General features: G+C 40.9%; 1 protein-coding gene and 1 pseudogene across 1 annotated transcript; one reads left to right on the top strand and one right to left on the bottom strand.

Moving 5' to 3' along the window:
• Nucleotides 1-3,817: 3,817 nt before the first annotated feature.
• Nucleotides 3,818-5,059, bottom strand: LOC146619632 (spastin pseudogene; annotated as a pseudogene).
• A 17,384-nt stretch (nucleotides 5,060-22,443) lies between these two features.
• Nucleotides 22,444-23,650, top strand: LOC146619631 (uncharacterized). The gene is made up of 2 exons (XM_085370672.1): nucleotides 22,444-22,610; nucleotides 22,753-23,650. The coding sequence occupies exon 2, from the start codon at nucleotides 22,798-22,800 to the stop codon at nucleotides 23,524-23,526; it is 729 nt and encodes a 242-aa protein (XP_085226798.1). The 5' UTR covers nucleotides 22,444-22,610; nucleotides 22,753-22,797; the 3' UTR covers nucleotides 23,527-23,650.
• Nucleotides 23,651-26,693: the final 3,043 nt, after the last annotated feature.

Below are 26,693 nucleotides of genomic sequence, written 5' to 3'. Positions count from 1 at the left end.
GTTACTGACAGGCCAAAGTGCAACAGGGAAGAGATTAAATGGGATCAAAGGGAGTGGCATTATAAATTCCTTCCTTCCTGAGATTCAAATCCTCCAATCAAAACGGTGCCAGCAATGCAAAGACAGATTTCTTTAAAAGATTGCACACAATAACAAAGTCAGTCGTTTATTTATTAAAGCACTGTTAATAATTTTAGTTGCTGCTATTTCAAATAAATGTTTGGTACAACAAATTTCTCCGTGTTCTGTCTCAGGCTTTATTCGGGCCCTGGTACTAGAGCTATGGTCTGTTCTTGAGTGCAGCAGTGACGACATCAGAGTGGTCCGTCCCAAACCAACTCCCATTGACCCCACAGATAGGAGTTGCATTAAGGTATTGTATGTATGTGCGTGCGTGTGTGTGTGAGAGAGAGAGGGAGAAGGAGAAACTTCCTGGAGCCCACAATGCCCCAATTTTTAGATATCTACATAATAGTACAGACACAGATCTCTTAGAAGTTTTGCTTTTCCATCATGTTTTTAGCTCACTGGTTACAAAGGTGTTTAAATTGATTAAAATTAAATTGATTCCAATTATTATTAACCCAGGACTCAGAATAGTGGTCCATGTGTTGCTGTGATACCAGCAGCCATGTAGAAAATTCACTTGTGAATATTCATATTTAAGAAACTGGCAATAGTGATTTTGTTAACAAGAAAGGCTTTTTGCTGATTGGTTTATGGGTGTCTGGGCAAATAAGCCTTACTTTCATAAGACTGCATTTTTAGTTATGTTTTTGGCAGAATTTCTCTCAGGAAAGCTTCAACAAGCTCCAGCGTGAGCCTGTCTGTGTGTGTCTGATGCTTGGCCTCTGACAGCAGCCAAGTCATCTCTCTCAGAGAGACTAGCCAAGTGAATACGGACAGCCAGTGATGTGTAAACTGTGTCCTGCCACAGGCGACTTTAAAGTCTGCCTTATCAGTGGGTTATACATATATGCTGAGGTCAAAGGAAAACTAAATATACACACACCAGCACTTTGGTGAATTAACTCGAGTCTTTGCTTTAATCTGTGCTAAGTACAGTAGGAGGTTTGGTAGTACATATGAAGATAAGTTCACACATGCACAGAAACATCAGAAGACACATGAAAGTATAGATATTTCTATTTTAGAAAAAAAAATCCATCGTATCTTGTTTTTTTCTTTACGTTTCTTTGAAGCTGTTTAATATAATCTAAGTTGTAGCTCGTTTGTGCAAGTGTCTCTCTTTTTTTCCTTTGATGCTTTTGATGATATGTTTTCCCTGTTCTACCAGACCCAGTGAAAAATGCAGGGAGCTTTCCTGTAGTTTAATATTCTTCAGGCTGCAATAGGTTTCTGCTCAACCACTCTGCTCAGAATATATGTCTTATTCAGTTTTGAGAGTGTGGTAAACCATGTTTTATCTTTGCAATCATAAATTCTTTTTACATTTTGTTTTGCTTTGAATACTACAGATATTATTTGTCATATTATCGGTAGTGTTTGTAGTTGAATAGTGTTATATTATTATTATGTGTTAGGATTTGATCAATCCATGACGTGCACAAATGCATTCACAATGGTCTTTAAAAGCAAATACATTTTTTCTCTCTAACAGCTGCTGTATTTACTTTCCTCTTCAGTCCTTCCTGTACTTGGTCAACCTCCTCTCCTCTTCCCAGTCGGTGTGGCAACTGCTGGGCCGACAGTCTTTGGCCAACAAAAGCGAATACACCCTGAGGGAGATGCCAACCTCCATACCTGTAAGTGTTTTTCTTCTTCTTCTTTTCCACACACTGCAGTTTTTTTTTGTCATCCATCTGAGGGCATGTTTGCACTTTTTATTTGGCCTCCAAACACCACCCACCCATTTGTTTTACTTCAAACGCATTCAAATAAACCCTCTCACACTGAGACTGATATACGTTCTCCACCTTACCCATTGTAAATTTCCACACAGTTTTCGTTTTGCACCCTATCCGGTGCATTCTTGTTCAAAGCCTCTCATTTTACTCCACAGGATTTGATTGACAGACTGATTGCCGTGAATTCGGATGGGAAGATTCATTCTCTCTTCCACTACGAAGAGAGTCACACATTCGGCCTAAGGTGGGATTCATTATTTTTTTCATATTACTTAACATCAGTGGGGAAGTAGACGATATCAGATTATCACCTGGTGACTGCACACACACTTCAGCCTCTGGCAATAGGAGACTGGCATGGTGACGTAATCGGCCTTAAAATGCGGCCTTTAAGGCTGCAGACCCTGAATTGGGATACAGCCTCTGAATCGCTGCATCTTGTAGCTGTGTCGTCTTAAATTGGTCATGTGATTTTGACGCGCCGGCGCGTCCGGCAACCCCAGAGGTTTAACTTAATATTTAAGTGTCTCTTGGTTTTAGACTAGTTGTTTAGTCTAATTTGATGTTTTAAACCAGAAAAGGAAGAAGAGGGCTTAGAATTACAGGTAAGAACTGCTCAGTGGTATGTGATAAACTGTAAATGTAAAGCTTACAGGTCAGTCCTCATGTTTTTAAATCAGATTTTGAGTCTATACATGGCACATTATGCTTTTGCATGTTGTGAAATGTGCTGCAAAACAAACTGAGGTAAACTAACTGGTTTACTGTGATGGATTTAAAGTGCGTGTGACTGGTGCGCAGTGGCTGTGGTGCTCACGGTCAGAGTTCAGTCACAAAGAGGGTAACAGAGATGAATTTAAAGTTAAGGTGATGGTGCTTAGATTCATTCACAGACTGAAACCTTCACACCAACTTTATCCTGTGTCTCTTAGTTTTAGACTAGTTGTTTAGTCTATTTTGATGTTTTAAACCATATCACAGGGTTTTTACTTCACCATTTACGGGGTTTTAACAAGCAAACAAAAGACAGATCGTGATGTTTGAAAATGTTTTGGAAATATTCTTTAAAGATTAGATGTAAAATACGCAGAGGACAAATTCAATTGGTTTATTAGTTTATTACATAAGTTGAAAAAAAGTTAAACAAGTAAATAAAGAAACAACGTAAAAGAAAAGTAAACAAAACAAATCGGTAAATAAAGGAAAATGGTAATAAGAAGGGAAAAAAAAAGAAAAGAGAAAACCCCAACAATCCCCTCTGAGCAAGCACTAGGCGACAGTGGGGAAGAAAAACTGCCTTTAAACGGGCAGAAACTTCCGGCAGAACCAGGCTCACGAGGGGCAGTCAACTGCCGGGACTGGTTGGGGTGAAAAAAGATGAAGGAGAGAGGGAAGAAGTGTTAGGAGAGAAGGGGAGAGGAGAGGTGAAAATTAAGATGGAACAGAGGTGGAGGGAGACGAGGTGACGTCAGCAGTAGAAAAAATAGAAAGAGTAGAAAAAGCAGGAGTGTCCCTCCTCCAGAAGAAGCGGAAACGTTTTTTCTTCTTTTCCATGAGCTTTTCCACGACCACTTTTTTCTCTAGGATGAGGGTTCTCAACTGATCGGTTGTTTCTTCAACTTCCTTCTCAAGTTTCTGGCATCTTTGCTCCATTTCTTTTAATAGATTGCACTTGTCTGTATTTTGCTGTTGTTTTTCCTTGTGCATCTTTTCTAACTGCTCATTTCTTCTTGTGATTTCTTGAAGCTTACGCTGCAGGTCTTCATTTATTTTCTCTTGTTGCTGCTTTTGTGCAAGCATTTCAGCGTTTTCACACTTCAAGTTGTCTGAGTTCAACAACATCTCATTAATGACCTCTGAGTGTTTTTTCGCCATTTCATTGATCCTACGCTGCATCTTTGAACATCGTTTTTCCAATACTTCTCCTTCCAGTTCAGGTGTTCTGTCCTTCATTGTATTAATTTGTTCAGTTGTAGATTTCTTCTCTCCAAGTCCTGGAGAATACGTTTTTTTTCTTTTTCCTGTTGCTCTTTCTCTTGAAGAAGCTCTTTATTTTTGCACTCTGTTTCATCCAGCCTGACTGGATTTGGATTTATTGAAGAAGGACCACCAAAATCTTTGTTCTATTTGGTGTACATGTTAAGAGTTGCTGGACTAACAGTTGGTTTGATTTGCTTCAGAGAATCCTCAAAGTCTTTTATCTTAATGTTGCGCACCTCAGCAGCAGCTATAACACGGACTTGTTCTGGTGCCAACTCTCTTATTGGGCCAAGTGCAGCATCTTTGGCTAATGCTGTCAAATCGCTCCCTGAATATCCTTCAGTCACTTTTGCAAGACAGGACAGTTCGTCTTGGCTCAGTGGACTCCCGTGCGTTCCCAAAAGATTTTTCAGCAGCGTAAATCTTGTCTTCTCATCGGGTAAGGTCACATATACTCTTTTTGCAAAGCGCCTTAATATTGCTTCATCGAGCTCCTGGGGCCTGTTCGTTGCTCCCATTACAAGTACTCTGTCATCCTTTCCTGACTGCAACCCGTCAAACTCAATGAGGAACTCAGTTTTTAAACGGCGAGAGGCGTCGTGCTCCCCCTCCCTCCTTTGACAGAGCAAGCCGTCCACTTCATCGATGAAGATTACTGAGGGCTGTCTCTCTCTTGCAACTGCAAAGAGTGCTCGTACGAGCTTCTCGCCTTCTCCCACATATTTGGAGGTCAAACTAGCAGCACTGATGTTGAAGAATGTTGCATTAGACTCTGCAGCAACTGCTTTGGCGAGCATGGTCTTCCCATTTCCTGGTGGGCCAAATAAAAGCAAGCCACGTGCAGGAGCTCTCAGACCAGTAAAGAGATCAGGTCTTAAGGCAGGAAGGATGACAATTTCTTGAAGTGCTTGCTTTGCCAGATCCTGCCCTGCGATGTCATCAAATGACACAGTCGCTCCACTGTATACAATTTCATTTGTAATTAAGCTGACCAGTTTACTGTCCACATTCTTTTTCATATCCCTCTTCGGGGGCTGTTTCACAGCTGCCGGTCTTCCATTCTGAGTTTTTCCCACCCGAGCGGTTTTCTTTGCATCAGTTATTCTTAATGGAGGTCTTACAGAAGTGGAGGGTCTGATGGTGGTGGAAACACCTGCGGGTTGACTTTTAGGAACTGACTTTGGCTTACTTGCAATTGTTTTGGTCGACATTTCTCTTGCGCGACTTCCCCCCTGTTCACAGTCATAACACGGTAAACTAGTCATAAACGAAAACGTTTAGGCTATTTATCGCATTTAAAGGTCTTTCTTTGGGACAACGTCACAGAACACAGAAACGTCACAGGGCTTTGGAGCGTGATGTTACAGAGGTTTACAAATACTTTCAAATATAGCTCTGGTCGAACGTTTGAAGGCTGCGAACAAACTGACTAAAACTTGCTGCTCCTGACCCCTATTTATAGAAAAACTTCAAAGGCTCAAAGGCATGTGCTTGTGACATCATCACATGTCCTTGTGACATCATCACATGTCCTTGTGACATCATCACTCTTCATGAATCAGATTGTCACATGACATTTTAGAATGGGGATGTTTTTTTTTAAACCGTTTTCAAATTTAACCCTCTGTGGTCCAGGGTATAATTGGCCGTTCTTGACTATTTTTGATTTTACCTCTATATTTCACCTTTAAAATATGTTTTTCTTGCCTTATTTGGCACCATTATTTTCAGCACAACCTCAAATATCTGAAATTTGAGTTATTGTTTTCATTTTGGTATACTATATTAGCACAGTTGATCTAAATTAATAACACAATAAATTGTGTGTGCATCTCCTGTTTTGTCATGGTTGTATGTCCCGGTTCGTGACAGGCTGCATGAGCTCATCTGGTGGGAGTGTAGTACTGTAGTATTTCAGGCATAAAAACGTGGTTTTCACAGACCTTGTCACAGGGTCTGAGTCTAAGATTCAAATTGTAAACACACAAACACTCAGGCTTGCTGCAAACCTTAGCTGATCCCCCGTGGGCTTAATTTACTGCCATTGTTTACGCACCATTGTAATTGCTTCTCTAGTTTGGCATTACACTTTAATTATGGAATGTAATTATATTTTGTCTATTTTTAGTTGTGGCATTGTGTTGTAATTAATGAAGGGCCTGCACACTCCAATATCAATTTACAATTTAAATTCTCCACAGCATGTTTAACTACATTATGTTGTGCCTTTCCAGAATCCCAGATTTACTTACACATCTCCCTTTATGATACATTAGTACTACATTTGACCTAAACCTTTTCCATCCTTTTTCCAAACTCTCATTCATTTTTTACCTGATAACCAAAAACTGTGATAGTGAAAGGCTGAAATATTTCTAGGGGTATGAGATTTCTGTGTGTTTTCTGTAGGTGAGCAGCTGCGAGAAGTTTGGCTACGGGGTGATGGTGACACAGGTGGCAGCAACTGCTCCGGGAGTTGTGGCTCTGCACAGTTCAGGTACTATTGCAGTTATTTGGACACAACAAACACTTGTCAGCTGTGATGCTTAAGGCTTATATTATAAGTTGTTGTTGTTGTTTTTGTGTTGTCGGTATAAAGGAGACTTAAGGCAGCTTAGGGAGAAATGTATTTGTCAAACCGTTTTTGTTTGGGTAAGAAAGAGTAAGAAGAGGCGTTCTTTTTTGATAAATGGATTCACATATCAGTTGTATACTGATACTAGGTTTATCCATATGCAAAAGGCTCCAGGAAATACCGTACTCTTGTCAAAAGAGGTCAAAAAATGAAGCTAGTGAACAAATATTTTAATCCTGCATTCTTTCTATTGGCTAGAAGGGGCGACTCAACTGGTTATGGGAAAAGAAGTCTGATTACTTATCAGCCCTTCGCTTATAACAGCACCGCTGCGTTCTGAAACCTATTCTCTCCTATGACTTTACCCACGCAAGAACAGTTCCCTGCTGTGTTGAGCAGCGCTGGCTGTGGAGCACTCATGTGTTCCATGATGTGACATATGTTTGTGCCATCGATAAAAAGGCAGACTGACAGAAAGAAGGATGACCTCAAAAAGTGATATAGTCCAGACAGAGCTTACAAATGATGGGCCATTTGCTAAACCTGCAGCACACACTGATTTCTATGTGAAAGAACCATTCTGTGAGAAAAACTCTACTGCTCATTTGATCTATGACCTCTGAAAAACAGTTCATGATTTCCATTACTATTCAATTATAAAAAAAAAAAAAAGTACATTCCCTGGGTTATACAGCACTGATATGCAAAGCTTAATTGTATATCTGTAACTCTAGAACTGCAGTATTTATAGTTTTCTTAGTTTAATATTTCAATTTCATATTCTTCTTCTAAGTATAAAATCCCTTTTGTTATATTTGTCTCATTAATTTAACTGAAATACACTGAAAATTGCTCACAAATTAAGGTTTATGTGTCAATACAAATGCAGGTTTTATTGCTGGGAGCTTCCCGTGATGCACTGACTATTTCTTCTTCCATGACACTAATGTTTTGTCTTTGCTTCATCATTTATGTACTGTACTGTATCCCCAGTTTTCCAGCGAGGGCTGCGTACATTTTGATTGCATTAACGTTTTTATCCAGCCTTTATGTGCAAGCTTGAGCTGCAAAATTCAAATGTAGTTACTGACAGGCCAAAGTGCAACAGGGAAGAGATTAAATGGGATCAAAGGGAGTGGCATTATAAATTCCTTCCTTCCTGAGATTCAAATCCTCCAATCAAAACGGTGCCAGCAATGCAAAGACAGATTTCTTTAAAAGATTGGACACAATAACAAAGTCAGTCGTTTATTTATTAAAGCACTGTTAATAATTTTAGTTGCTGCTATTTCAAATAAATGTTTGGTACAACAAATTTCTCCGTGTTCTGTCTCAGGCTTTATTCGGGCCCTGGTACTAGAGCTATGGTCTGTTCTTGAGTGCAGCAGTGACGACATCAGAGTGGTCCGTCCCAAACCAACTCCCATTGACCCCACAGATAGGAGTTGCATTAAGGTATTGTATGTATGTGCGTGCGTGTGTGTGTGAGAGAGAGGGAGAAGGAGAAACTTCCTGGAGCCCACAATGCCCCAATTTTTAGATATCTACATAATAGTACAGACACAGATCTCTTAGAAGTTTTGCTTTTCCATCATGTTTTTAGCTCACTGGTTACAAAGGTGTTTAAATTGATTAAAATTAAATTGATTCCAATTATTATTAACCCAGGACTCAGAATAGTGGTCCATGTGTTGCTGTGATACCAGCAGCCATGTAGAAAATTCACTTGTGAATATTCATATTTAAGAAACTGGCAATAGTGATTTTGTTAACAAGAAAGGCTTTTTGCTGATTGGTTTATGGGTGTCTGGGCAAATAAGCCTTACTTTCATAAGACTGCATTTTTAGTTATGTTTTTGGCAGAATTTCTCTCAGGAAATGTCAATGGTTTATTTAAATTAAACAAGATATTCTACAGGTTGAATAAAAACACTCAGACTGTTGTTCAAGGTTCAACAATGAAGACGTGCACGGGTGGAAGCTCGAAGGAGATCCACACCCGAGGCCTTGCAGTCAGATTTATTTATACAAAGGGACAGTTGCATTTCCTGTTTTTCAAGCATATTTATCAGCATGTGTGTGTGTTCTGTGTGTGTGTGTGTGTGTACGTGACAGGATGTAATGGCATGTGATACACAAATATATGAGCATTGCAATACATTCGAAAGCTTCATAACGGAGGTATCTTTTAATAATAGACATCTGCAGTTTAAACTTTAAGAGTTACTTCTAATGTCCCTGTGAAATATATGAACATTCTGAAGCATGCTAAGTAATAAAACCTTAATGCATAAGTGAATAAATCATAGTACAACTTAAATTCTTCTAACATTCCCTCCTGTTGTTCAAATATTTCATCTGTAACTTTATTGAGTTCAGTAGACAATCACTTGTGAAACATTTTCAATTGCCACGTCATTGACTAAGTACAGACGGAAACTACACATAGTCGTCATCTTCTTCACTGTCCGGGTTCTGATCGCTGTCATAGGCTGCGGGATTATGCACTGCTACATAAGCATTAACGGAATGAGCTATCATATTTGACACCATTTTCTTAAAGCAGGGTATTACACAGGTTGTGAAAACACACATTAATAAGAGTAAGGAGGCAATTCCAACAAGTCCTTTAATCAACAGGGACCTCCACGATCCGTTCAATAACCATGTTAACCAATCTTCAGGATCTAATATTTTGTCTTTTTGTTCTGCATTTCTAATTTGTTTCAGCACGTTTAGAGCGTCGGTCATGTTAGGTGAGTGTATGTTGTCTGGAATGTATGTGTTCTATCGTACACATAGCGGTACCAAGCGTTGTTCATCCAGGGGTGGTCATGGTCCTGTGTCAGGTCACATAGGTGTGAATCGTCGTGTGTCCATCTTTTACTGTGGGTGATCTCTTGGTCTTGTTTCCATAGGTCGCAGGGGTTGGTGCCATTGGGGTCAACACCATATCCTCTTGGACAGTAGGGATTGCAGGGGTTGTCCCTGCAGGCTATGTCCATGCAGATGGCGGCGAGTGCTGTAAACACTGAGATGATGAATAGAAAACACAGGGTTATGCATATGGTCAAGTAGCAGTTTTCAGACCAGTTCTGGGGGTTTAAGCGATCTCTCCATTGTGGGCTTCTGGGGGCTTCTTCTTCTGGGCTGCTCGTCTGCTCCTCCTCCAGCTCCTCTAATTCCTCCATCTCCATCTCCATGTCAGGCATCACGATTGGTCCCCACACCGGGCAGGTAGGCTAGGTTTGAGTCAAGGGAGCGATCTTCCCGACTGCAGCCTCTTTAGGCCTCCCGTGTGGCGACCCCTGGCCAGAGGAGCGAAATCACCTGTGTTGCCACCTGTGACCCTACTCCCCACCAGGCGGTACACAAAGAGGTTTGGAGAGAGCTGGAGTCTATGTGTTGGGCTCAACCTTCTTAGTGTGACTCTGGTGTATCCACGACGGCCTTTCAGCTATTTTGCAGGCTGTAGGGGTCGTCAGAAGAACCTGATAGGGGCCTTCCCACCTTGGTGTGCTCCAGCTTTTCCGCTGGAGGACCTTGATCAGGATCCAATCACCTGGCTTCAATCTGGAAGAAACTGGAGAAGAATCATCCGGCAGTTGGTTGTTCAGTACTATGTCTTTGTTTTTTTAACAGTTCAGTCATCCATTCTGCTAGTGTGGTTTCTCTGATTGACTTGTCTATGGGTTCGCTAGTTAAAGGTCATCCAGTTTAGTGGACGTTACCATTCCTCTGTTTTGCCATATCTTAGCGAAATGATGAACTGCAGCGAAAACGTATTGGCTGTCAGTGTGGATGTTTATTGCTTCGCCTTTGTGTAGCTCACAAGCTCTAATAACAGCAGTTAGCTCAGCACTCTGGGCTGAGTGAGAGGAGGTGAGGGGCTCTGCCTCTATTACAGTATCAGTTGTGGTTACTGCATAACCCACACGGCTTTTCCCCAAGCTATCTTTTGCTGCAGAGCCATCTACAAAAACGTTCTTGTAGCTTTGCTGTGGTGTGCTATAGATATCTGCTCTTGGTTTCGTGTCCTCATCTAATTTTTGCATACAACAGTGTTGTTCACCATCCTCCTCTGTGGGGAGGAGAGTGCTTGGGTTTGGCTGACCACATTTCTCGATTGTGATGTGCGACTGTGACAATAGGATGCCTACATATGAAAGCTGTCTTGCATGTGTCAGATATGATAGATTTGCTTGCAGTAGGATCGAGGTCACAGCGTGTGGCACCTTGATAATCAGGGTGTGTCCGAGGATAAGGTCAGCGGACTTTTTCACTGCTTCCGCTGCAGCCGCACAAGCTTGCACGCACGACGGTAGTCCTGCTGCTACTGAGTCTAATCTGCATGAGTAAAATGCTAGAGGCCTTTGCTTCTCGCCAAATGCTTGAGTTAGCACTGCTCTCATGTAGCCTGAGCCTCCGTCTACATGCAAATAGAAAGGCTTGTCATAGTCTGGCAATGCTAAAACTGTACGTGTTTGTAGCGCAAGTTTTAGATCATGAAATGCTTTTTCTGCTTTTGGTGTCCACTCTATTTTGTCTTTTAGAGCTAAGTGTTTGCCATAGATCAGATCCTGCAGAGGCTGCACTAAAAGTGCGTATTTGGGAATCCAGCATCTGCAGAAATTACATAGGCCTAAATAGCTCATCATTTGCTGCTTTGTGAGAGGTTTTGCTGCGTTCTGCACTGCTAGTTTTCTGCTGTCTAACAGTGTCCTGCCCTCTCCTGTGAGTTTGTGGCCAAGGTATGTAACTTCCTGGCTCCAGAGCTGTAGCTTGTGTTGTGAGACTTTGTGACCCTGTTCTGCCAGATGTCTCAATACCTTCAAAGTATTTGCTTTGCAGTCGACCTGCGTGTGTCCGGTGACCAGGATGTCGTCTACATATAATAGGAATTGTCCTGGAGCAGGCAGAGTGCAAAAAGACATAGATTTCTTTAAAGCTTCTGCATACAGGGTGGGGCTGTTTTGGAAACCCTGTGGTAGCCTTGTGTAGGTGTATTTTTGCCCATCAAATGTGAAACCAAACAACCCGCGTGAGCCAGGGTGCAGTGGTACAGAGAAGAACGCGTTTGATAAGTCTATCACTGAAAACCACTGTTCTTTCCGTGTCACTTGATTTAAGATGGTGTGAGGATTGGCAACTACTGGTGGAATTTGCTCAGTTATCTCGTTGATGGCTCTCAGGTAATGTACAAGCCTATACTTTCCTGTGTTTGCCTTTTTAATTGGGAAGATAGGCGTGTTACAAATTGTTTCATTTGTTTTTACTAATATTCCCGCTTTTTCCATGTCTGCAATCACTGGGCGAATTCCTGCCTTTGCTTCTGCAGATAGTGGATATTGCGGCTTCATTGGTCTGTGTTTTGAAATTACCTTTACTTGTATTGAGTCAGCGTTTTTTATCAGGCCGACATCTGTTGGTCCAGTGGACCATAGGGATTTTGGCAAGTTTGCAATGTCTGTTTCATCTACAGGTGCCAACAGCGATCATTCTGCCCTCTCAGTTACAAGGCATGTTTAAATAATTTCTTGTTTCTCAAAGAATTCACACATTTCACTCATCTTACATATTTCAACTTTGAAGTTAAAGTTTTCTTATTCCATCTCTCTCTCTATATATATATATTTAAACTTTGAATTGCTCACAGTTTACAGCTCTAAAACTGGGCATTGCCACAAATTTGTTTCCAAACCGACAAAATAAAATAATCAAATAAAACAAAAAACAAAAACAAAACATACATGAGTCAGGACACAAAAAGAAAAATGCTGCTACTGAAACAGAGCAGAAGTGTGAGGGAAAACTGAGCTCACATTCTATCACTCATACAAATAGTAAGCTGTTCTTCATTGCGCATGTTTGTGTTCTTAGCCCGGTTTAATCAGTCTCTATGCATTAATCTCCACGAGCTTGTCCTTGTAAGGTTAATGCATTTTCTGCTTGTCCAGGTCTGTTTTGCTCCTGAAGAAACACAACTAAGACATTTTCATTATTATCCTGAGTACTTAAACTACCCGTTTCCCTCTCTCTGGTCAGAAATACCAACTTATGTTATGTGTATAAGTGTAAGCAGGTCTTCAGTACTTTTCCTATGCATGTTAATGTTCAGTGAGTGTAAGCTGCTTTCTTCATTGCCTCTGCATGTTATAATCAGGTGTAATTCATGCATCTTTTCACTGATTTCTTAATTCAAAACCATCCCACTTCTGATTCTTTCCAAAAATAATCTCACATGTAACACTTTGTGTATGTGTGTTTTCTATTCATTGATAGACTGCTCCCTGTGCAGCTTCCGCTCGGAAACAAATAAATAAAAACGTTTAACTCGCTCATTAGCTTAGTAGTGTCCACATATTTAAATCAGCTTCTCAATCTTGTAGCTTTAGCTGTTATCTACAGGGTTTGGCTTATTAGTTGTCATTATAAATGTGCTCTACATCTCAGTAATATTTATCTAGGCTAAATGACAAGTTTTCAAGCAGGTTAAGTGCCTCTATGCACCTAATTGGTTTAGATATTGCCTTTATTTTCTTCATCTCATATGTCATTATACTGAGTTTGAGCAAACCTTAAACTTGATGCAGACTACTTCATAACAATTATCCATCTCACATCATACTGACTAGGATACTTCTTGTCATTAATATTATATTTTTATTAATATTATCATCTTTTTCTTTCTATATAATGACAACAGTATATTACAACATTTATCAGTGTAAATCACTATACTACTACTGAGCCAATTTAATAGTTTAGGATCATCTTACTCAGCAAACAGATAATTTAGTATTCATCCAATCTGTACAAATTTGCTTTTTCTCTGAACAGGTTTGTGCCTACTTTTTAGACTGGTCTTCTGTTTGCCTCATCTCCGATCCAACCTTCAGTCACATTCATTCTCTCTGTTGCCTGTCGAACCAAGTAATTTATTATTTTTTTTGTTTCTATATTTTATTTTGTATCCATCAAGGGCTCTGGGTGGGCTGCAGTCCCACCCGTCATCCAGGCTGGAGACATTTACCTTTTCACACACTTTCCTTGGCTGAACAATGACACAGCCTTAATCTACCTTATGCATCTCTCTTTTTATAGAAAAGGTTTTCATGTGAATGATTTCCTTTTATTTATTTTACACAATCTGGGCATGATCGTCATGCCAACTATATTTCATTGTTTAGTTCTGTTTGTAAGGTTCCTCTTGTAATTTTTTATCTAAATTAGCTATTGCTGTTGGATTGCATTTTCCTTCCCAAGTTGAGTCTTTTAGTGTCTTAGGATTTCTCCAACGATTAGCACTTATCTGTCCGGCGCCTGGACATTTTTTCCTCTAACCATTGTTCATCTGCAGTTAATTCTGGTTTTGTTTGTTTATTCCCCATTTTTCCTTTATTTTGTTTTTTCTTTACACTTTAGATTTTATTAATAGGAAGACAGAACTGTGTAACTTTCTCTGGTATGAGAATCAGGGGTGGTTATTAAGGCAGCCTTCTACCCTTGTCCTATTGTCAGGGGCGGCCTTAATTTTATGCGATGAAGCGCAACCTTCTCCCTTTATCACCAGTATATCAGTTATCACAGGATTACAGTAGGAGTGATGTAGGGTCCTAATGTCCCTTGTCAAAATACATTCACGTCCTTATTACTCACACAGATAACTTCACAAACGCGGCGTATTATTTCTTATCTACTGACACATCCTCTATTTTAGTCCCAGACTAATTTATTTAAACTGCCAGCTTCTCGAAACGAGTCTCCTGGAGACTGCCAGTTCCATTTGAAAGAAGCGAGTTCCACTATGGCTACCAGTCTCTGTAGACGAGCCTTTACACCTCAGGACAGTGTCAGATAATGAAACGATATTATCGCGATGTGTTTTGAGTGTTAATATTCACCTGGCTCCACGTTTTAAGTGCCGGTCAGAGATTCCCCCTCGTTCCCAGGACCGTGGACCACTTTGCTAAGGAACGCTGGCCAACCCCGAATTCACGTAGTTGGTCTTTACTCCTTTGTAGAAAGGAGGCTGTCGACAGACTTCAGCGCGGGCTCTCCACGATATCAGGGAACGACGAGGTCACTCTGTTGGAGCAAAATTAGCCCTAATTATTGGTAATTAACGTCCAATAATGTCCAATAATGTCCACTAATGTCCACTCCGGCTCGAAGGACCATTTTAATGTCAATGGTTTATTTAAATTAAACAAGACATTCTACAGGTTGAATAAAAACACTCAGACTGTTGTTCAAGGTTCAACAATGAAGACGTGCACGGGTGGAAGCTCGAAGGAGATCCACACCCGAGGCCTTGCAGTCAGATTTATTTATACAAAGGGACAGTTGCATTTCCTGTTTTCCAAGCATATTTATCAGCATGTGTGTGTGTTCTGTGTGTGTGTGTGTGTGTACGTGACAGGATGTAATGGCATGTGATACACAAATATATGAGCATTGTAATACATTCGAAAGCTTCATAACGGAGGTATCTTTTAATAATAGACATCTGCAGTTTAAACTTTAAGAGTTACTTCTAATGTCCCTGTGAAATATATGAACATTCTGAAGCATGCTAAGTAATAAAACCTTAATGCATAAGTGAATAAATCATAGTACAACTTAAATTCTTCTAACAGGAAAGCTTCAACAAGCTCCAGCGTGAGCCTGTCTGTGTGTGTCTGATGCTTGGCCTCTGACAGCAGCCAAGTCATCTCTCTCAGAGAGACTAGCCAAGTGAATACGGACAGCCAGTGATGTGTAAACTGTGTCCTGCCACAGGCGACTTTAAAGTCTGCCTTATCAGTGGGTTATACATATATGCTGAGGTCAAAGGAAAACTAAATATACACACACCAGCACTTTGGTGAATTAACTCGAGTCTTTGCTTTAATCTGTGCTAAGTACAGTAGGAGGTTTGGTAGTACATATGAAGATAAGTTCACACATGCACAGAAACATCAGAAGACACATGAAAGTATAGATATTTCTATTTTAGAAAAAAAAATCCATCGTATCTTGTTTTTTTCTTTACGTTTCTTTGAAGCTGTTTAATATAATCTAAGTTGTAGCTCGTTTGTGCAAGTGTCTCTCTTTTTTTCCTTTGATGCTTTTGATGATATATTTTCCCTGTTCTACCAGACCCAGTGAAAAATGCAGGGAGCTTTCCTGTAGTTTAATATTCTTCAGGCTGCAATAGGTTTCTGCTCAACCACTCTGCTCAGAATATATGTCTTATTCAGTTTTGAGAGTGTGGTAAACCATGTTTTATCTTTGCAATCATAAATTCTTTTTACATTTTGTTTTGCTTTGAATACTACAGATATTATTTGTCATATTATCGGTAGTGTTTGTAGTTGAATAGTGTTATATTATTATTATGTGTTAGGATTTGATCAATCCATGACGTGCACAAATGCATTCACAATGGTCTTTAAAAGCAAATACATTTTTTCTCTCTAACAGCTGCTGTATTTACTTTCCTCTTCAGTCCTTCCTGTACTTGGTCAACCTCCTCTCCTCTTCCCAGTCGGTGTGGCAACTGCTGGGCCGACAGTCTTTGGCCAACAAAAGCGAATACACCCTGAGGGAGATGCCAACCTCCATACCTGTAAGTGTTTTTCTTCTTCTTCTTTTCCACACACTGCAGTTTTTTTTTGTCATCCATCTGAGGGCATGTTTGCACTTTTTATTTGGCCTCCAAACACCACCCACCCATTTGTTTTACTTCAAACGCATTCAAATAAACCCTCTCACACTGAGACTGATATACGTTCTCCACCTTACCCATTGTAAATTTCCACACAGTTTTCGTTTTGCACCCTATCCGGTGCATTCTTGTTCAAAGCCTCTCATTTTACTCCACAGGATTTGATTGACAGACTGATTGCCGTGAATTCGGATGGGAAGATTCATTCTCTCTTCCACTACGAAGAGAGTCACACATTCGGCCTAAGGTGGGATTCATTATTTTTTTCATATTACTTAACATCAGTGGGGAAGTAGACGATATCAGATTATCACCTGGTGACTGCACACACACTTCAGCCTCTGGCAATAGGAGACTGGCATGGTGACGTAATCGGCCTTAAAATGCGGCCTTTAAGGCTGCAGACCCTGAATTGGGATACAGCCTCTGAATCGCTGCATCTTGTAGCTGTGTCGTCTTAAATTGGTCATGTGATTTTGACGCGCCGGCGCGTCCGGCAACCCCAGAGGTTTAACTTAATATTTAAGTGTCTCTTGGTTTTAGACTAGTTGTTTAGTCTAATTTGATGTTTTAAACCAGAAAAGGAAGAAGAGGGCTTAGAATTACAGGTAAGAACTGCTCAGTGGTATGTGATAAACTGTAAATGTAAAGCTTACAGGTCAGTCCTCATGTTTTTAAATCAGATTTTGAGTCTATACATGGCACATTATGCTTTTGCATGTTGTGAAATGTGCTGCAAAACAAACTGAGGTAAACTAACTGGTTTACTGTGATGGATTTAAAGTGCGTGTGACTGGTGCGCAGTGGCTGTGGTGCTCACGGTCAGAGTTCAGTCACAAAGAGGGTAACAGAGATGAATTTAAAGTTAAGGTGATGGTGCTTAGATTCATTCACAGACTGAAACCTTCACACCAACTTTATCCTGTGTCTCTTAGTTTTAGACTAGTTGTTTAGTCTATTTTGATGTTTTAAACCATATCACAGGGTTTTTACTTCACCATTTACGGGGTTTTAACAAGCAAACAAAAGACAGATCGTGATGTTTGAAAATGTTTTGGAAATATTCTTTAAAGATTAGATGTAAAATACGCAGAGGATAAATTCAATTGGTTTATTAGTTTATTACATAAGTTGAAAAAAAGTTAAACAAGTAAATAAAGAAACAACATAAAAGAAAAGTAAACAAAACAAATCGGTAAATAAAGGAAAATGGTAATAAGAAGGGAAAAAAAAAGAAAAGAGAAAACCCCAACAATCCCCTCTGAGCAAGCACTAGGCGACAGTGGGGAAGAAAAACTGCCTTTAAACGGGCAGAAACTTCCGGCAGAACCAGGCTCACGAGGGGCAGTCAACTGCCGGGACTGGTTGGGGTGAAAAAAGATGAAGGAGAGAGGGAAGAAGTGTTAGGAGAGAAGGGGAGAGGAGAGGTGAAAATTAAGATGGAACAGAGGTGGAGGGAGACGAGGTGACGTCAGCAGTAGAAAAAATAGAAAAAGTAGAAAGAGCAGGAGTGTCCCTCCTCCAGAAGAAGCGGAAACGTTTTTTCTTCTTTTCCATGAGCTTTTCCACGACCACTTTTTTCTCTAGGATGAGGGTTCTCAACTGATCGGTTGTTTCTTCAACTTCCTTCTCAAGTTTCTGGCATCTTTGCTCCATTTCTTTTAATAGATTGCACTTGTCTGTATTTTGCTGTTGTTTTTCCTTGTGCATCTTTTCTAACTGCTCATTTCTTCTTGTGATTTCTTGAAGCTTACGCTGCAGGTCTTCATTTATTTTCTCTTGTTGCTGCTTTTGTGCAAGCATTTCAGCGTTTTCGCGCTTCAAGTTGTCTGAGTCCTGGAGAATACGTTTTTTTTCTTCTTCCTGTTGCTCTTTCTCTTGAAGAAGCTCTTTTTTTTTGCACTCTGTTTCATCCAGCCTGACTTTCAGCACTTCGTATTTTTTCTTTATGCCTTTGAGTTGGTCCTGCATTTGTGTGACCCCTTCCTTTTTCTGTCCGAGGATTTGTGCAGTTTGTTCCATAGCTTCATCAAGCGTTCCTTGGAGCGCCTGATTCTTTTGCTCCATGTTTTGGAGATCCCTTTGCATCTCCCCAATAGTAGCATTCGCGCGTTGAAGCTGGGCAGACGTTTCTTTTAATTCAGCACTCTTTGTCTTGTTTTCCTTCATCAGGAACAAAATCTTCTGTCGTGCTTCACCAAACTTTCCTTCCCAGGCCTCACTAATAATTTTTGTGTAAGGCTGGCGTTGCTGTTGTTTTTCCAGCTCTTGATTTCGTGCTTCCAATTGTCTGCACTTCTCCTCCAGTTGAAGCTTCTCTTCTTCAATTTGTTTAATTTTTGCATGTAGGTCGGAGTTTTCCTGTAATGTCCTTTGGACTGATGAGGCACCAATGGATCGTGTCATATCAGGCTTCCCTCTTGAAGTGAGTGGCCGGCCAGACCTCGAAGGAGAGGCAGCAAGATTGTTTATTCTTTGTTGGCATTTTCGTGGATACATTTTTAATCCTGTGCACAGTGACTCTGAAGAGGTTTACAAATACTTTCAAATATATCTCTGGTCGAACGTTTGAAGGCTGCGAACAAACTGACTAAAACTTGCTGCTCCTGACCCCTATTTATAGAAAAGGCTCAAAGGCATGTGCTTGTGACATCATCACATGTCCTTGTGACATCATCACTCTTCATGAATCAGATTGTCACATGACATTTTAGAATGCGCCCCCTGCCGCCATCACAGTAGGCCAGACAAAGGATACAGCTTCAGCTATGGTGGTACGTGTGTAGTCGGTTGCAATGTTAGATCTCACGATCGTGAAGGCAAGAAACTGGATTAATCTTTTAATCGTTTTCCATCCTGGCGGCAACGTGAGGGATCCCATGTATCCGATATCACCAAACAAAGACGCCAGGCATGGATTGCAGCGGTGAGACGAGCGGATATCGAGTTCCGTGCAATCCCCAGCTTTTTGTTGGTTTGCTCGCGGCATTTTCTCTCCGGTGAGTTCTAAAGTAATTCATATCACTATCCGATTGTTGAGTCTGACGTCACTAGCCGTGTCTGGGCCTAAACTCTGCTGCAGGTCCATATATCAAATGATCACTGTGGCATTACTGAGAGTTAAAACACTGTCTTAAGTCTTTCATCTTTAATAAAATTATCAGCGTTCTGCTCTACCAGGTGTAACAACTGAGTTAAACATCCAGGCATCCATGACAATGGAATTTATGACATATGAGTTAGAAGTTAGCAGCAAGTTAGCTCGCTAGCTTCTATCTAAATACAATATAGCATGTCCTGACTGTGGGGTTTTGGAAACAAATTAAAACGTACAGCTTTCTTATCACTTCCAACATAAATGAAGACAGAAAACTAAACAGCAGTGACAGTGGCTGCAAATTTTACCAGGGTTTTAGTCAAATGCCCCCCTGTGATTTTACCTGCACCCTGCGATTTGATTTTTAGTTATTTTAACAGCAAACTGAAGAAAAGCCTTGACTCCGTTGCTCCACTCACCACCAAAAAGATTAACGTAAAACATGCATCACCCTGGAGAAACGAAGAAGTCAAAAAACTCAAAAGAAATTGCAGGGCAGCAGAAAGGAGATGGAGGAAAAATAAAAATAATATCAACCATCAAATATTTTCCGAGCAATTTAAAATGTACAATAATACATTAAGGAAGTCAAGAAATTCATACTTCGCCAAAATAATCAGTATTAACAAAAATAATCCCAAGGTCCTCTTTTCCACCATAGATCATTTATTTAACCCTGATTTTAACAGCTCCCAAAGAACCCCCACAGACTCGCTCTGTGAGCAGTTTGCAGACCACTTCAGGGGAAAGATCAGCGCCATCAGATCTGATATTTTATCTAATCGCGATATGATTGTAAACACATCTGAGGGCTCTGTACCTGAGGAGACACTGGACAGCTTTGTCCTGGTTAATGCTGAGAACTTTCAGAAGGTTTTCTCCACAGTGAGACCCACCACATGTCTTTTAGATCCAATCCCCTCTTCACTCTTTAAAACACTTTATGGATTTTAAAACGGCGGTGGTGAGGCCCCTTCTGAAGAAGAGCAATTTGGATTGTAATGATTTTAATAACTACAGACCTGTATCCAACTTACCATTTTTAAGTAAAGTCTTAGAAAAACTTGTTTTTACTCAGATTACTGATTTTCTCAATGATAGACAGATCCTGGAGATATTCCAGTCTGGATTTAGGGTGAACCACAGCACAGAGACGGCTCTCCTAAAGGTTTTAAATGATCTTAGATGTAACTGGGACGCCCAAAAGCTCTCAGTCCTGGTGCTGCTGGATCTAAGCGCAGCCTTTGATACAGTAGACCACGCTATTCTTTTAAACAGACTAAAACACATGGTGGGCCTCTCTGGTGCTGTACACAACTGGTTCACTTCCTATCTCTCTGACAGATCTTTTATGGTGAGTATGGATACATGCTCCTCTAAGATCCATAAAATGACATGTGGTGTGCCTCAAGGGTCGGTTCTAGGCCCTGTACTTTTTAATTTGTATATGTTGCCTCTCGGCAGTGTCATCAGGAGGCATGGAGTGAACTTCCACAGTTACGCTGATGACACGCAGCTGTACATCTCCGTGTCTCCTGATGACACCAGACCAATGGATGCCCTTTTTAACTGTATCTTGGATATAAGATCTTGGATGGCAGAAAACTTTTTACAGCTTAACCAGGACAAAACTGAAGTTTTAATTGTCGGTCCTGAGGCTCAGAGAGAGAAACTCTTGTCTAAATTAGAGGCATTTTCACTATGTCCTTCGCTACAAGTGAAAAACCTGGGTGTTATTTTTGACTCTGAGCTTGGTTTTATCCCACATGTTAAACATGTAACCAAAATTGGATTTTATCATCTAAAAAATATAGCCAGAGTCCGCCCTATTCTCTCTCGGGCCAACACGGAGATGCTGATGCATGCTTTTATTGCCAGTCGCATTGATTACTGTAATGCCCTGCTCTCTGGTCTTCCTAAGAAGAATATTTCAACTTTACAACTCTTGCAAAACTCGGCAGCTCGTGTGCTGACGAAGACCAGAGGGCGGGCCCACATTACACCGGTTTTAGAATCGCTGCATTGGCTCCCCGTGTGTTTCAGGATCGATTTTAAAGTTCTTTTATTGGTTTTTAAATGTCTTAATGGTCTTGGGCCTTCTTATCTCTCAGATCTGCTTTTACCATACGAACCCTCGCGGACCCTGAGGTCCTCTGGTACTGGCCTTTTGATTGTCCCTAAAGTCAGGACACATACTCACGGAGAGGCAGCTTTTCAGTGGTATGGTCCTCGTCTGTGGAACAGCCTGCCGGAGGAGCTCAGGGCCGCAGAGAACGTACATGTTTTTAAGAACAGGCTCAAGACCCACCTTTTTAATTTAGCTTTTACTTAGCGTTTATTTATTTTTTATGCTTATTTATTCTATCCTGTTATTCTATTATTAATTTAGGATTTACCTAATATTTTTTGATTTTATTCTTATTCATTTTTTAATCTTCTTACTCTATTTATATTTATATTTATATTGTATCCTGTTCTTATTTATTTTATCATTTTACCCTGTATATATCGTATTGCGTCATATCTCCAGTGTTTCCTCGGAGGGCGCTCTCTGCACCGGGGCTGTTATTGACCGTGGCTGCTGGTCTCTGGGGTCCTCTCAGCCTGGTTGGGGGGCTCCTTGGCCTCCCTCCGGCTGTGTGCCCAGCCCGGAGGCTGCGGTCTGTGACCGGCTCCCGGTGCAGACGGCTCTCTGTTATAATGTTTCCTCACTTGGCTCATGCGAGCCCAGCCCAATTTTTACTCTTTAAGTGTGCGCGTGTGTGTATGTGTGTGTGTGGGTGGGGGTGGGGGGATATATGTGTATTGAGAGTGTGGGGAGTGAGTTGGAGGGTGGGGTGGGCTGCTTTTAACTATGTAAAGCACTTTGTGCTACATTTTTTCTGTATGAAAAGTGCTTTATAAATAAAGCTTGATTGATTGATTTGTAGGGTTACTGAAGTTGGGCTAGCTGGTATATAATGATGTGCTACGTGACCGCTAGTAACACAGCTATGTTAGCACAATATAAACACGCTAACTTTTTTTCCACTCGATAAAAGTTAACGTGAGTGTTCTCGGTGGTCAGGAACAAATGTAATCGCATGGCAGGATGCTGTAAAAGGACCAAACCAAAAGGCTTTTAGTGGGGTTTTTTTCAATGCGCTGCGGTCATAGATAATGAGATAAAACATGCTAATGTGTGATGCTGCAGAACCACGTCATGTCGACTGAGTAGCTTTTGATTTGGCATTATTGCAGGCAAACCAGCATATGAAATGGATGTAACAAATCCAGACTGGGCACCAACACTGCACATGGGGCACGACGACAAACCTGTGTCAGACTCGGACCGGCACGCAAGGCGTATGCAACGGAAGCGAAAAAGAGCACCCATTGCAGGTAAACACCCCCCTCTGAAAACATACTAAATTGCTCTTATGGTACACTAATCCGCACATAACTTAAAGATGAATCACACACCTGTCATTGGAATATTGGTGTACATTAACCTTAAGTCTATGCACTATTTTTTATCTTACAGGCTTGATGATCGATGAAGGTCTGACAGAAGAACAACAACCATGTCATGGAGGCAGTGGACAGCAGTTGTGTTGGACAAGTGGAGGTTGACGTACCAGCTGCAAATGTGGACAGTGGTGATGGGAGTGACAGCGTCACGGAAGCTGAAGGGCAGACGAAGGACTGTGTGTGCAGTCAACAGGGCAGAGCAGAAATAAACCGGCTGTTGGAGGAGAACAGACTGCTTCGAGCACAGTTGCAAAAGACAGAGCTGAATGAAACTTTCTTAAAGGACGATACCGAAAAAGTAAGATATTACACTGGACTATATTGTTATGCAGTCTTAATGTCCCTCTTCAACACTGTCAAAGATTTCCTGCCAATACCGAAGAAACTGACAGGTTTCCAAATGCTCTTACTCACACTAATGCGTCTGAGACTTGATCTTCCAGTCCAGCATCTTTGTCATCTATTCCATGTGTCGCACAAAACACTGTCTTCTGTCTTCACCGATACCATTGATGTTTTGTATGCCCACTTAGGAGCACTGGTGCACTGGCCTGAGAGGCACTGTCTGCAGGCGACAATGCCTCCACAGTTTACTGAAACTTTTGGAAAACGAGTAGCAATCATTGTTGACTGTTTTGAGATTCGAACAGAAAGACCATCTAATTTAAAGGCACGCGCACAAACATACTCTCATTACAAGGGTACACAGACCATAAAATACCTCATCGGGATTACACCCCATGGAGCTATTTCTTTCATTTCCAGGGGATGGGGGGGTCGTGCATAGAGCAGGGCGATATGGCCAAAAATATTTATCACGATATATATTTGAAAATTTGCGATAACGATATAACCGACGATATAATTGATGCGAGACAAAATACAACTCCACAACATTACTAGCGCAAAAAGACAACCTTCCATTTATTTTCACCTAAACAAGAAGCTGGTTTTTATGTACATTAAAGCTTTATAAAAATGTAACAGTGCAAATGCAAATTCCTTGCTGAAAGTTTAACCAAAAGGCATTTCCAGTAGAAATGGGCTGACATATCCTGAGCATAACCATGTATAATATCCACTGAAGTTAAAAAGAGGTGCTTTGCAACATTAAACTGCAGTGTGCAGTACGCATTTTTCGGACCATAAGGTGCACGGGATTATAAGGCACATTAAGCGAAACAAAGCAGTCAGATAAATCAAACTTTATTAAACTCATTCTTCTTGCTTCCTCCACTTCTGTACCATTGATTCATTAATGTTGAATTCTCTGGCAGCTGCTCTATTCCCATGTTGTTGCAGTATATTAATGACTAACCTGGTATTGTGGATAGATTATCTCAGTTGTTCTCCTGACTGAAGTTTGGTCCGTTTACAGCATCCTGCCATGCGATTGCATTTGTCTCTAACCATGAAGAACCTTCACGTTAACTTTTATAAGTGGAAAAGTGTTAGTGTTCGTCCTCCAGCTTCACTGTTTATGTTATGCTAACATAGCTGTGTCGCTAGCGATCACGTAGCACATCATTATATACCAGCTAGCCCAACTTCAGTAACCCTACAAACGTCACTGCTGTTTAGTTTCCTGTCTTCATTTATGTTGGAAGTGATAGCAGAGCTGTACGTTTGATTTTTTTCAGAAATCTCTCAGTCAGAACATGCTAAATCATGCTTAGGTAACTAGCGAAACTAGCGAGCTAACTTCCGCTAGCTTCCTGCTAACTTCTAACTCCATTAAATGTAATAACTTTTTGTTTTCATGGAAGTTAAACTTTATAGTTACACCTGGTAAAGCAGCAATGCTGATCGTTTTACTAAAGATGAAAGAATTTAGACAGTTTTTAACTCTCAGTGATGCTGCAGTGTTGTTTGACCTGAAGCATACGGAGTTTAGGACCCAGATTACTCCCAGATTTAAGAGCATCTTAGTCCGACAAATACGACAATAACGACGACCGCTTGCATGTTCTGCAAAAAAATGTGCTTTGTCGTGTATCTGACAGACAAACACCAAACCAGTTCCACATCACGGAAGTTGCACCATTTTTACAAACCAATTCTGGTTCATCTGTTTCACTCAACAATCGGCCATGTGCGTATGAAAACAAAGGCACTGCGCATGCGCGTTTTACTCCCATTCTATCGCGATATTTCATTTTCCTATCGTTGCCTAACATTATACCGGTATTACCGTGAATGGTATAATATGGCCCAGCCCTAGTCGTGCATCAGATAAACACATCATAGAGAGATGTGGCATTCTTCAAAAGCTGTTACCAGGGGACGTAGTATTGGCTGACAGAGGCTTTGACATCAGAGATGCTGTAGGAATGATGTGTGCGGAGGTCAAGATTCCAGCTTTCACAAAAGGCTACTGTCAACTTGATGCAAGGGACGTTGAACAAACGAGAGCAATTGCCCACCTGAGAATTCATGTTGAGCGAGTAATAGGTAGTTTGCGCAACAAGTTCAAAATGTTACACACAGTCTGATTACTCTTATCATGTGAGGCTGAAGACACAACACTTCTTGATAAGATCGTTAAGGTTTGCTGTGTTTTTGTTAATATGTGCCCCAGTGTTGTTGTCAAACCAGGGCCAAATGACACTTGCTCCTGTTGAGTATTCTTAAAGCTGTTCTTTTGGATGTACTGTACATTGTAAATAGTTGTACTTTGTGTGAAGTTGTTTTAATAAAACAAAAAAGAATAGTATATTTGTTTGTTTTTCTTTATTATAGATCTATTCACATGTACACAGCAATCACATAAAAATGAAATGCAAACTATTTACATCGCACCACACAGCTGTCATCAATCTTTAACCACAACATGAAACATTACAGGCTATTTAGAGCAGCACGTTGTTTCGAGAAGTATTTCCCAACAAGTTCAGGAAGGCACATTTTACGAAAGAAGTCTTGTGCTTTCTTTAAGCGCGGTTTCCAGAAATCCACAGCAGGGAAGACGCGAGTCACAGCAAGGTCTCTCTGTGTCCACACAACGAGGCCACAGTGGCTGGCGCCCGTAACAAAGACTCAGCGTCTCTGTTGTGTAAACACGCCAGTGATTGGGGTAATGTGGGTGACTGTGTAGTGTAGTTGGTGTAATAGTTTTCGACTCCACACAGTCACTGCTTTGCTGTGCTTCTGCAGCGTATCCAGTAATGGTGACAAATCCTCCAGCGTTGCAATAGGAAGCTGCTCTTAAGCGCAGAAAGAATTGTTTCCAGGGATTTCTATTTGTATCCAGCTTGGCGTGCAGGATCCTTTGTGTAATCTATGCTTACATATGTATTTTACACACAGACAATGTGAAAAATACAACACATTGCTATGGATTGATGCTGAAAGTGCTAATTGCACTAAAAAATTTAGCTGAAAAAAATAACACCAACTAAATAGATAAGCATGTCTGTTAACAAAAACCCCCAAACGCTTTACCCAACTGGGGTTTTTCAACTACCTCACTGACAGAATGAGCCCAGGTATTGCCAGTGCCACTGATGGAAATGAGCCACAGCAGCTCTTCAGCACCTACAAATGAGACCTGCCCACACCAACAAGCAAGAAGGGAGACCAGGTGGCGAGCATCGCCACACTTTCCAATCCAATAAACTACCATTGCAGTTAGTAGTAAGTGGTTGATTAGTGCAGCAACAACAAAAACACACTGAATGTCATTTTAAAATACACAAAATGTTTTATTTTACATTCTATCGAAGTTCCTGCTGGAAAGTGCTGTACTGTACAAGATGCTTCCCTCACCGCAAACTCAGGTTTACTGCTGGATAAATTTTATTTCCACATTAGTCAACTCAACAACCAAGACAGAGCACAATAGAGACAATAAGGGGGTGGCTGTAGCTCAGGCGGTAGAGCAGGTCATCTGCTGATCGGAAGATTGGTGGTTCGATTCCTGGCTTCCCCCAGTCTGCATGCCAAATATCCTTGGGC

Source organism: Diplotaxodon limnothrissa, linkage group LG14 (genome assembly GCF_057381915.1).
Source record: "Diplotaxodon limnothrissa isolate DT_005_m linkage group LG14, D_limnothrissa_male_GT1.1, whole genome shotgun sequence".
Taxonomy (NCBI): domain Eukaryota; kingdom Metazoa; phylum Chordata; class Actinopteri; order Cichliformes; family Cichlidae; genus Diplotaxodon; species Diplotaxodon limnothrissa.
Note: the sequence above shows the minus strand (reverse complement) of the source record. Positions and strands in the feature narration are given on the sequence as shown.